Source organism: Heloderma suspectum, chromosome 1 (assembly GCF_057233095.1).
Source record: "Heloderma suspectum isolate Gila_16-S chromosome 1, 16-S_ref, whole genome shotgun sequence".
In the NCBI taxonomy this organism is placed as follows: Eukaryota; Metazoa; Chordata; class Lepidosauria; order Squamata; family Helodermatidae; genus Heloderma; species Heloderma suspectum.
The window spans coordinates 270,680,765-270,693,363 of NC_139458.1; the positions used below are offsets into that span (position 1 = coordinate 270,680,765).

A 12,599-nucleotide genomic window follows, 5' to 3' on the forward strand; every position below is an offset into this window, starting at 1 on the left:
TTCTACTTGGCATTATGTCCCAGTGGGCCTGTTCACACAATTGTGGAGGGGGAAATATGCCATGGTGGCTTGTTTTCCCTGCTGTGTGTGCCAGAGGGATTGGGATGATCACCCTTGCTGGTGCAGCTTGTTGTGCTGTGTAAACCCAGTGAGAGTGGCTCATTGCTGCAGTTAAGTTGCCCCTAAACCCTACAACAGCCCATGGGTTCTTGGTGGCTTGTTAACCACAGCAACAAGCCACCCTTGCTGGGTTCCCATGACACAACAAGCTGCTCCAGGGAGGGTAAGTATGTAAATTATCCCAGCCTGTGTGTGTGTAGGGATGTAAGCCACTATGGTTTATTTCCCCCTCCATGAGTGAAATGGGTCTTATTCCCAGATAAGTGGATAAAGGACTGCAGCCATAGATGCTTACAAATAGTAATCATGATTTGTTCCCTCTGCTCTGAGTAAATATGAAATGTGAAATGGGATTTGTTATTTCCAAGTGACAGAGTTATTAAATATAATATAAACCATTCTGTCGTTGTCAAATTATCATGGATGGGAAGTGTTGCAATGTTTTTAAAAGGAGAATTTCTTACTGCCACAAAGCAGACTTTGAGAACTGGAGAATATCAAACTAAATTTTGTGTAATCTTCTTGCAATAGGCTTTTGATTATAGGTGGCTGTGAAATGGATGATGATGGAGCCAGAGTTTCTAAAGCAAGTAGTTGTGGCCTGTCAGCATGGAGAGTCCTTTCAGGAGTGCCCTATTACAAGCAGGTTACAAGTTATGAAGATGATACTGGGACAGTAAGTAACACTTGAGTGTACGTAGAGACATTATAGCATAATTAAGCATTATGCTATATTATGCTTAATTATTATATAGCGCTCTCTCTCTCTAATTATTTATATATATATATATATATACACACACACACACACACACACACACACGTACAGTGCTGTACAGTTGATGTTCATTCTCTTTGTATTCTCAAAAGTTCTACGCAGACCGTATTTCATTTATCCCATATGGCAGGGATGGGCAACTTGTGACCCTCCAGATGTTGTTGGACTGCATCAGCCATCAGCCTTCACCATTGGCTATGCTGGCTAGCGCTGATGGGAGTTGCAGTCTAGCAATATCTGGAGAGCCACAAGTTGCCCATCCCCTGCTCTACAGTCCTATTGTAAGGGCAGATCAAGTTATCTTTCTCCCCTGACCCAGCCCAATGCGTGGAATGGAGGGATTGCTCACCACTCCGACTCCCCCACCTGGCATACCTCCACATCGCTGTCACACCTGCTTGTGAACGTGGGGGTGGATCCTCCAAAAGCCACCTATGTGCTTACGGATTGTGTGGTTGTTCTTCCAATTTAATTAGGTGGTAGTTTTATGATCTGTGTAGGTGGCACTTGTACAATCCATTCCTGCATGGGCAGGCAGGGGTGGTACAGGGGAGAGTGGTATGCCAGGTGGGCAGAGAGGAGCTGCGTGCTCTTGTGCCCTTCCACATGCTGGATTGGATGATCCTTCTCCCCTAATTTGGCATATAAGAGGCATCTGGTGACTGCAAGAAGCAACCTGTAATACTTGTGTCAGGATTCCTTTAGCCCCCACTTTATTTCAATGCCAAAAACAAACACAGACGAGAGGCTTCAGTCTACAGCTTTTAATCCATTACTTCACAGGGTCATACAGATGCAAATTCTCAGTGACTCTTAGTCTACAAAGGAATGCTTTCAGGAGAATTCAAAAGGAAGTTACGAGAGTTGCCTGCTGTTTGAAGAGGAAGGTGGTCTCACTAGCCTAATGTAAGCGCGGGAGGTCCCTCTCTCTCGTGAGGCTTTTGAGCACAGCTTCTCATGCAAGGCCAATCGGGTAGACTTTCTAAGTTCCGCCCCTGCCTTCTCTCTCTTTGCTCTGTGCCTGAGTCTGGCATCTATTAGATCAGACTCCCCAAACCCCTGTCTCTCACAGGGGTGTGTGAAGAGGGACCCTCAGCCAGCTGGGCATTTGTAACCTGAGAAGCTGGCCCAGTCATGTCTGGACTAGCCTGGGAAAACACCTCCCCCATGTCTGGCGGTCCTCCTTCAGAATCTGAACTGCTATCCCACTCCCTGCACTCAGAAACCCCTGACAACTTCTAGTATTCTAGAAGTGTTTTATATTTCAAAACCAGCACAAGAGCCAGTGCAATGTAGGAGTTAGAGTGTTGACTGGGACTTGGGAGATCCAGGTTCTAGTCCCCACTCAGGCCATGAAGCTCACTTGGTGACTTTGGGCCAGTCACTGAGACCTGGTTTGCACGGCGTGGCAGGTTATCATGGGTTAAATAACTCATGATTAACTGCAGTGCGTGGGGGCATGTGCTGCCACCATTTTGAATATGCAGCCTCCAATTGTGGGGATTGGGATTGTGGCATATCGTGAGAACCTGGCCATCATGGATTAATTGAGGGTTAAACAACCCACACTTAACCCAACTACTAATTGGGGGTGCAGTAATTAAAATGCAGTATGGAACCTGCACAGTTGCTAAAGAATTAGCATTATGTGCTCTATTCCCTCTCCAATTTTGCCTGGTGCATATGCCCTCTTCCCTTAGCCCAGAGAAAGCAGAGAAGTCCATCCAGATACTAGGTTGGATCCAGACTTAAATTAATAAGATGTGATTTAATGAAGTTTAAGCATATCATGACTCACTCATTCTAATGGGTCTACTCTAAGTATGACTCAGTGTGACTCCAGCCCTTTGTCCTAGGTCCAAGGAGTCCAGAGTGATCTAGGAAGTTTCACAGAAACAATACTCAGAGCCACATACATTCTAGCATGTATGTCTTGAAGTCTTCACATTTATTTTAGAAAAAATGTTACTGTCTTATTTGTTACTTCCATGGTTTGTTTTAGCTTCTGATAAAGGGGAAAAATGTGATAAGTGAATTTGATATGGTTTTCTTTTTAACAGGTTAAGAGAAGGTCATTGTTCAAGATTCTGAATCGCAAATTTTACAGCAGGCAAGGAAGGGAACAGGTAATGGTTGCTGTGAACCATATGCTTCTTTGCAGCACATGTCAAGGGCAGCTCCTGTATAAAGCAGCCTTCCCCAACCTGGTGCCCTCCAGATGTTTTGGACTTCGACTCCCATCAGCCCTAGCCAGCATGGCCAATGGTCAGGAATGCCGAGAGTTGTAGTCCAAAACATCTGGAGGGCACCAGGTTGGGGAAGGCTGGTATAGAGCATTGTGTGATAGCCTGTGGTTGAGATTTCAAGAGTGTGGATGATTACTGAGCTCAGGCGCCTCTAGGAAAGCCACCTCACCAGGTAATGAGGCATTCTTGGTTATGGCTGTCACCTGGCAGTTCAACAACAAATGCATGTGCCAAAAGAGCCCCCTTAGGCTATATACCTCCTCAACTAAAGGATGGTGGATTTCATCCACGTTGGGCCCTTTGGAATTGAAGGGTCTCCAACCACCACCACTTCTACCTTGTCAAAATTCAGTTAAACCTGTTCAGCCCCAGCCAACCTATTTTCCACCTGTAAAGACACTGCTTCAGGGATGAAGGTGCTGCTCTTGGATCTGCTGAAAAATACAAGCAGAGCTGCGTATCATCAGCATAATGACACCTCACAGGTTTTCAATTATCTTTCCCAGCAGCTCCTTCGTATAGAGTAAAGTTGGCAGGGTGGAACCGTGTGGGATTCCACAAGTCGGCTCCAGTGCGGCAAATATTAAATGGCTCCTGTCCACCTTCTGTTAATGGTCCAACAGAAAAAGAGCAGCTGGGCCTTTGAATGAAAGCAAGAGCTGTGAAACACAATTGCTCTTTATTTTTGAAAGTCAAAATTACACCCAGGTTCATGACGCTTTCCAGCAACAATGATCCAGATTGTGTAATAATAACAAAATGAGGGTGAACTGACACAGACCTCCTGACTTTATACCCTCCCGCAGTCTTTCTGTTAGCGCAAGTCTATCCTATCCTAGCTGATTGACGATGGGATTTAGTGAATTCCAATAAATCTGATTTAGGAGTGAAGTGCCACTTTGTCATCCACTCACTCCAGAATGGTCTTAAAGAAGTTCACAGGGCCTCTCACAACTCTCCAGTAGCTGTGTTTTCAAAGTCCTTCCATAGAGTCCAGCAGCCATGGTGCCAACTTCTGAAGGAGAGCTGTCCCTGCTTTTCTCTCGTGTGGTGTGATCGTGTGTCTGGCTCCCTCTAATGAAGGGGTGTTGAACCTAAGGCCTGTGGGCCAAATCCAGCCTGCCTGATCCCAGTCTGGCTCTTCAGGGTTCCTCAGATGGCCACATTCCTTTCCCCTGGCCTCACTCCCTTTTCCCCAACCGTTTATCATTCAGTGGGTTCTTGGTTTTGCCTAGTTTTTTCCCCCATTCTAAGCAGTTGAAATACCTCTCCCAAGGCTTAGTTACTTTCAATAAGAGCTTCAAGCTAAAATATGCTGCTATTTTGGCTCCTCCCTCACTGGAATGTGGCCCCCGTGAGCTTCTCCAAAATTGGATTCGGCCCTTGGGCTGAAAGAAGTCCGACGCCCCAGCTTTAACGTTTGGTCTGGCATGTTTTCTCACTCTGATCCAAGTCCCCTAGTCAGAAGAAGGAGGAGCACATGATCAGATGTTGGAGCCAGCCGTAGGGGCAGGGCTGGTTTGCATTGATCTTACAGCTAATGCTCTAACATATGAGATGGCATGGATAGAGAAGGGAAGACACAGTAGAATTGCTGACCTAGCGCTTGGGATCTTGCCTGTGCAGGAATCGGGGTGGGGGCGCTGCTGCTGCTTGGAATGGGAGACAAAAGAGGTGTCATTTGCCTCCCAGGAGGTGCGACATGTTCTCTGCTCATGCCTGAGGACTTGGCAGGTGGGTCTTCTTTCATTTCCAGGCAAGGGGGCTTTTGCTGAAGGCAGAAGCAGTGCAAGTTATCTTTGCTACTTGTCTCTTAAGCAAAGCCAGTGCAAAGGGATATTTCCCACCCCCCATGTTTCTTGCTCAGGGCAGTGGTTGTTGAGTGGGCAAGAGGATTTGCAGACCCCTGATTGTCAGAAGCTGGACTAAGGTTGGAATGTTTGTGTCTTCTCAGCAATATGATTCTGTTGCATCTAGGGATGTATGGATTGTGTGAAATCCATTACATCTGTGTTTCACAGATTGTCAGGTGCCTTTTGTTCCATCATCCGCCCATTGATGGAATCAGATTTTTTTGTTTTTGAATTTGCGGAAATGTGTATTTGCGGAAATGTGCACTTGCACAGATTCCCCCCAAATGCACATTTCTGCTTTTTAGCCTATGGGGGGAAATGTGCATTTTTGGCCATTAAAAAAAAAAAAATCGCATATTCTTCTATGACGAAATTTGCGCAAAATTCAGGAAAGTGTGAATAACAGTCCGCAAGTCTGCGAAATCTGCCTGACAGAGGGAAAGCCAGTCAGATTCAAGAATATCCAAACTAATTTGGTTTAATTGCAGATTTTTCTGACATCCCTAGTTGCTTCTAAGTTGTACAGTTGTCTTCCATAACAAGTGGAGGTAAACAATAGTATGATGTTGGAGAGATTGCCTGCCTGCATTCAGAAAGGGTCGTTCGCGCCCCGCTAATGGCTATTGCCTGCCTTATGATGGCTATTTTCCTTCTCTGAACAACTGGGCCAGTTTCTCAAAGCTGGCCTTTGCCAGCATGGAGGAACATGGGGAATAGAAGGGCTAGGAACAATTCTGGAAGTTTGATGGAACTATAGAGTTGGGAGTGTTGATTGTGTTTCTAGGAGGTTCCAGCCATATGAAGATCACAGTCTTCATCTCTAAGGCTGCAGTCGTGTATACACTTATCTGGAAGTAAGGCCCATTTAACTCAGTGGGTCTTACTTCTGAGTAGACATGTTTAGGATTGCACGGTTAATCTTGGAAACTGTGGATATTACTGATGTGCGTATATATCTGCTTGTACAAATGTGAAGGATCATCTCAGATTTTATAATATGTGGAAGATCTGTAAAAGGAAATCACGCAGTGGATGCGTGTATTGACGGTGCAAGGAAATGTGGGTTATGACCGATGAGGTTAATACTACTTCTAAACTCCTTTGTTTTCATTTTCAAAAATATTGGGTAGGATGGTGTGTTCAAGATGAGCCTCTCTCCAGATGGCACTCGGCTAGCAGCTATTCACTTATCTGGAAAGTTGACAATCTGGGGAATTCCCTCTCTCAAACAACAAGGAGAATGGGAACAAAGTGACCAGGTATGCGGCTATTAATATTTTGTGAAGTTATAGAATGACATGGAACTTGCATAGGACTTCCTGGCAACACACACACATGTGTGTGTGTGCAATGACCACAAAAACTGTATGACTTCTATTTGTGCAATATGTTTGTGCATCATTGAGAAACAAGTGTGCTTTATATCCATCAAAACTTTTATCTATACACAAAAGTGGGCAGATTTAATCAATTAATTGATTGTGCAATCCTATGCTTGTCTGCTCAGAAGTAATTCAGTGGGACTTACTTGCAGTAAGTGTGTATTGGATTGCAGCACAAAACTCATGTGATTAATCAATTGCCTATACACACTTCCCTGGGAGTAAATCTCATTGAACTCAATGGGGCTTACTTCTGAGTAGGTATGCACAGGCTTGTAAAATTTCTTTTAGTTGGTTGACAGCCCTAAACACTGTTGTTTGGTATATGCAGTTGTCTACACTTAATAGCTGCAGTTAAAAGATTAGTATCTGAGCAGTGTGCTACAATTTGCATAGATTAAAAACCAGAGATTAATAGAGATTTAGCCAAGCTCAGCCAGCCATGTTACATCTTGACATAGCAACATTAATATTTAGATGACTGTATAAAATATATATATATTGTTGTATATTTAGAAAGACAATAGAGAGAGAGACACATATTCTCTCACCTTCCTGTTTTGTTTTGTTGTTTAGGGAAAGGAGATTAAAAAAAACATACACACACACACACACACACTTAGTATCTTTAATCCCTGTTATTTATTTAAATGGTTCAAATTTGAAGAAACACATCTTCTTTGTTTCATTTCTGGTAGACTTCCTACTCCTTGGAGGAAAGGTCAGGCATCTGGTTCAACCATAAAGAAATTGAGGGTATGGGCTGAATTAGCCCTAGCAGCCTGTAATCATTTTTAGTTAAGCCACAGCCTTTGCTGTTCATCTGCGCTGGCTTAAGGTTAAATAGCCTACAGCAGTCAAGTATTCTAATCGCAACTTGTAGATAGACCACAGACTCGAAGTTATATATGTAATCGCCACTTCCCAGAATGATAAAATAACCTTGTAGTACCAGAAGATGTGTGTGCGGTGTTCCTTTCTTTTCTTTCTCGTTGATAGCTCAGCTTCTGGGAAGCAATTCTCAGTGGTGTTCAATATGTTTTATGCAAAACTTTAAGATTAAATAATTCTAATCTGATATGTAATTCTAATATTAATTGATGTTCCCGCCTCCTGCTTGGGGGAAATAACTTCTGCCACGCTTCCCTCTTTGTTTTATGTGTAGTGAGGGTTTTTTATTTGTTTATTTTTTAAAAACCCTTTCTGTCCCTCAGTGTCTATCTTACCTTCTATAGTCTTTGTAGTGGGAGGCTTAGAAACCTGTTCCTAATAATACAAGAGCTCATTGACAGCTGAATGCATTTTGCTAATAAATGATAATTAGGTGGCATGTTCTCCTGAAATAACTGAAGGAGGAAAAAAAACCTAGCTGCAGGACAATGACAATGCTACTTAATGTCTAGGATGGTTGTAACACTGAGTTCAAAATCGAAATTTGAGGATTATATAGGCCTCCTCTTAATGTATTGGAGCAGTGTTTTGTTTGAAATGGGCATTCAAGAGTAGTTTGGGGCAATCCAGGACTGACTATTGAAAATAATTTTCAATGTTTGTGAACTGCCCAGAGAGCTTCAGGTATTGGGCGATATAGAAATTAAATGAAATAAATAAATAATAAATAATAGGAATCCAAGCTTTTAAGTTCCCTAAAATTGAATCCAATTCCTATGTTACATTTGGATCAATTTCCTGACACTTTAAATTGCTTAGGATTGGCTTAGTTTCCACTATTATGCTTGCAAACGGTTGTGGATTTTTAACAGTGCAGGAAGTGTAAAAGCAATCTTTGCTTATTGTAATGCTGGCTTGTGCCGTCCCCTTCTATGCTACCCAGTGGCTGCCTACCTGCCTTCCATAGCACCTTTTCATGTTGTTTCCAGTAGAAGGAAACCTTCCCAAAGGGAAGGCTCTACTACAGCCTTCCCCAATATGGTGCCCTCCAGCTGCTTTGGACTGCAATTCCCACCATCCCCAGCCAGCATGGCCAATGGTCAGGAATGCTGGGAGTTGTAGTCTTAAACATCTATTGGGTACCAGGATGGAGGAAGGCTGCTCTACTAGTTCAGAAGTCAGTCAGCACTGCTGGTGGTTTGTTGGGAGTTGTACTACTGCCGCTGTGGAATTCTAGAACACCTGTTGGCAGTTTCAGCAGCATAACTGGAGCACCAGTGTGGTGTAGTGGTTAGAGTATTGGACTGGGACTTGGGAGATCTGTGTTCTAATCTCCACTTGGCCATGAAGCTTACTGGGTGACATTGGGCCAATCACTGATTCTTGGCCTAACCTACCTCACAGGTTCACTGTGAGGATAAAATGGAGAGGAGGACAACTATGTAAGCTATCTTGGGTTCCTTGCAAGAGGGAAAAACAGGATATAAATTAATTAAATAGATAAACAAACAAACAAACAAACTCCAGAGCAGAGTGCTAGTTTTGGAGGGGTAACCTGGAGTACAGTCAATCCTGCATTGAGGCAGAATCTTCAGTTGTGCAAAGTCTAACTTGTGGACATTGCTACTGAAGACTAAACAACTGAGAATCAGCAGTAAGGAAGACATCAGAGGTGTCTGTAAGATAAGGTAAAGGTTTTAAGGGTGCAATCCTATGCATGTATAAACAGAAAAATATACTATAACTTCCAGGATTCCCCAGCCAGCCATGCTGGCTGGGGAATGCTGGGAGTTACAGGACTTTTTTTGTCTGAACATGCATAGGGTTGAGCCCTAAGTAAATCAAATTAAGGTACCTGTCTTAAGCTATCAGTATGCTACAGTATAAGATGTGGGAAAGTGAAGAAAGAACATGAAAGCTGTCGGCCAGTCTAATCTGTAGGGACTCAATTCTTCTATGTTCTTTCACAGGAATGAAGGACACTGTAGTCATTTTCTTTGTAGATGGAGATTTAAAGACCAAAGTTCTTGTTGTTACACTTAGAAGCATGAATGTACAGGGGGGAAGTGGTTAAATGGAAATAGGGTGGGAGTTGACAGCAAAGAGATAGTGTTGGTGCAAAGAAGTAAGTGTGAACTGAACACAGTACTTGTGTAAAAAACAACAACCAAGCAAAACATTCCCAGCTCCTTGTATTTTTATCATTCTTATCAGAGTTTAAGGCACAATCTTATGGATGTTTAGACAGAAAAAAGTCCTACAACACCCAGCATTCCCCAGCCAGCTGGGAGTTGTAGAACTTATTTCTTTTTGAACATGCATAGGATTGTGCCCTTAATGTCATAAACTAATAATTGTCGTGAGAAAGCATGCTTATATTCCCCCACTCCCCCGAATTTCTTAGAGAATAAAGTTGCCCCAGGGAATGAGTTACTCTATTGGAAATGTTTCTTTCACTTGAGGTAAAAGTTAGGGTTAAATGGTTTGTCTTGTACAGCTGATACATGGCTGAGTTTGGATGCAGCCAAAGAAGAGGAGGAGGTGCGGGAGCAAAAAGCCAACAAACCATCAGTCAGTGAAACAAACCATCAGTCAGTGAGATCCAGGCTTCTTCAACATACCATGGTTAAAGCAAACTGCAGCTTAAGCATTATGTTCGAATGAGGCCATAATAGAGGCTCTAACATCTCATTCTTTTGGTTTTTCCATTCGTTCACTTCATCACACAAGAGTGACATGGCAAATTTTTAAAAAAAACTTTCTTTTTTTCTCTTAAGAAATAAACTGGCATAAGAAGGAAAGACATGTATTATATTTGAAGGAATTTCTATGTCTTAGGTACTTGACGGGCATTGTTATTTTTATTTTAGTCAGGTTATGATGAAATCAAGCCAGAATGGAGACTCTCTCTTGAAAAGCGAAAGAAAATTAAAGGTTGGTGCCATAGCACAGTTAGAGTGTGAGTGTGTGTGTGTGTGTGTGTGTGTGAGAGAGAGAGAGAAGGACTTTTTTTAACCCAGCACCTTCAGTAGATGTATTAAGGTAATAGAAGGGCTAACATTTTATTTACTTACTTAAAGTATTTGTATCCCTCAGCTAAAAAGGCCCCCAAAGCAGCTTACAAATAATCAGTAAAAGAAGATAATCCCTGCCTGCAGGCTTACAGTCTAACATTAAAATTCTGCCCTCTCTAATTGCTAGAATAGAAAATTTGGGGGCTGCTTTGTACATGCTAGAGGAGATGTGAGTGATTCTCCCATCCTCTTTCCATCTCTGAGTATCAGTGGAAAATGGGAACACACTCTTCTTCATCCATTCTGGGTTAGGTGAGCAGTGTCCCATTTGTGAGTCAAATGCCTATCTTGGTGAACTTCAGTTTGCACTTCTTATGCATAGCAAAACTGAGTTGTGATAGCTATATATGACCTCCAGGTTCAGAGACGGTATGAGTACCTGTTTCTGCGGAGGGCCAATGTGAGAGGGCTATTATCTTCAAGCCCTACTTGTGGGCTTCCTGGAGGCATCTGGTTGGACGCACTGGAAGACAGGATGTTGGAGTAGATGGACCTTTGGTCTGATCCAGTGGGCTTCTTCTTACGTTCTTATCCATTCCCATGTTGCATTTCCAGACACACATGTCCAGATTTGTGTACACAGAAGAATGCATTTTTGTTACCTAGGAATGACTGTGCCAGTATTCCACCTCCTGGCACACGCGCGCGTATACATCCCCCCCCCCCCAACACAACATACCTACTGATATTTCCCATTTAAATAGTACTTTTGATTTATTCTTCCAAACTTGATTATCTCTATCTTTACAATCCCCCTGTGAGATAGGCTGCTTTTGTTGCTACTTTACAGCTAGAATAGGTGGGACCGGCAATAAAAAGTTGCACTGTTACCCCCACCCCCTAATGGAAGTATTCCTATGCATGGATCTAGTCAGGCTGGAACAGAAGGCTTTTGTTTCTTTAGTCCAGCCTTCCCCAATCTGGACTAGTCCAACACATCTGGAGGGCACCAGGAAGGGGAAGTCTGCTTTAGACCCTTTTTGGCTGCCCTCTCTTCATAGGCTCAACTGCCATCAACATTCTGTAAGCACTCATGTAGTTTTGGTGTGTGTGTTTAATTTTCTTTTAATTCACAAACATTCATACTTCTATCTGCATAGGGATATCCCAAGTTTGCAGAAGATACTACCTTATGCTTGGATGCCTGTACTGCTTTCTCAGTTTGCTTTTAGAGAGATTGTTATTGAATTTGAGACATGGTCAGTTGTCCAAGGCCACATAGAGTCCTGGTTCACACATAATGACAACCTGTGGGTTGCTGAGGCCTCATGGGAGTGAGGGCACAAGCGGCTGCCCGCTCGCTTGCTGCCTCTGCTTTGTTTAGAAAACAAACCAGGAATGCCCTGTTCCTGGGTTGTTCGGTGTGATGTGCAAGCCTGAAACTCTAGGTTGTTGAGGGGGAAACCACCTAGAGTTTTAGCCTATGGTTGTTGTTGGGTTAAAACTCTGGGTTATTTCCCCCCAGTAGCAAAGAGTTCCAAGTTTACGGGTGGGAGGCAGCACGGTTGCTCACTCCCGCATGGCCCCAGCCAACCATGGGTTAATTAATGCATGATTGGTTGTTATGTGCAAACCAGGTAAGTGAGTCTGTGGAAAAGGTGGTGCTTAAAAGGTCTCTAGGACCGAGTCTAACTCTGGACTATATTTGCTCCCAACATGTGTTTCTGAACAAAAATATACATTGGTTCCTACACAAAACACTAATCTGCACTAAATACTACGTTTAAGCAAGTCTTTATGACACAAAAGTAGGCAATTCTTCACTTCACCAAATATTTTCCAAGCAACATAATTCTACAAAATAACTAAGTAGCAAACAATATAATTAAGTAGAAATCACTTTTAACTCTACGCCTTTATGGACATTTTATTCCTCTTGGGAGAAGACATATAGCTCCTTCTCCCTCCTGATTGTGATACCTTTCTCAGCTGGTTGGCTCTGGTTATAGCTTCATCTGGATTCCATGAATAATGTTCTGAGCATTTGCCTAAGAGATTGTCTTACAGCTGGCTTGAGGAGCGATAAAACCGTATCGCCTATCAATTTTTAAAATTCCACCCCGTCTTGTGTGAATAGATCTACCCAATATGCTTATCTGCATTATTTTAAAAATATTGCGTATGAACTCTGTCAGAATCTTTAATTATTCAGTTTTGCTTTAGTTAACCCAGAGATGACTTTAATTAAAATACTACCATTAAAATGTAGTGAAGCAAGACTCCATGCAATGTTGATATATTGTCATTAAAGCTAG

At 42.8% G+C, this 12,599-nt stretch overlaps 1 protein-coding gene across 7 annotated transcripts in view; it reads left to right on the forward strand.

Annotated features, from left to right (window-relative positions):
* Positions 1-12,599, forward strand: part of NBAS (NBAS subunit of NRZ tethering complex) — a 233,290-nt gene that overhangs the window by 35,573 nt on the left and 185,118 nt on the right. For all 7 annotated transcript variants that reach the window (XR_014786542.1, XR_014786544.1, XR_014786543.1 and 4 more), the window contains exons 10-13: positions 652-796; positions 2,959-3,024; positions 6,128-6,256; positions 10,141-10,204. Coding sequence is in view for 4 of the 7 variants with exons in the window: in XM_084826593.1 (XP_084682719.1) it covers positions 652-796; positions 2,959-3,024; positions 6,128-6,256; positions 10,141-10,204 (404 nt within the window). In the remaining 3 variants the exon portion in view is untranslated. The remainder of the gene's footprint in view (positions 1-651; positions 797-2,958; positions 3,025-6,127; positions 6,257-10,140; positions 10,205-12,599) is intronic.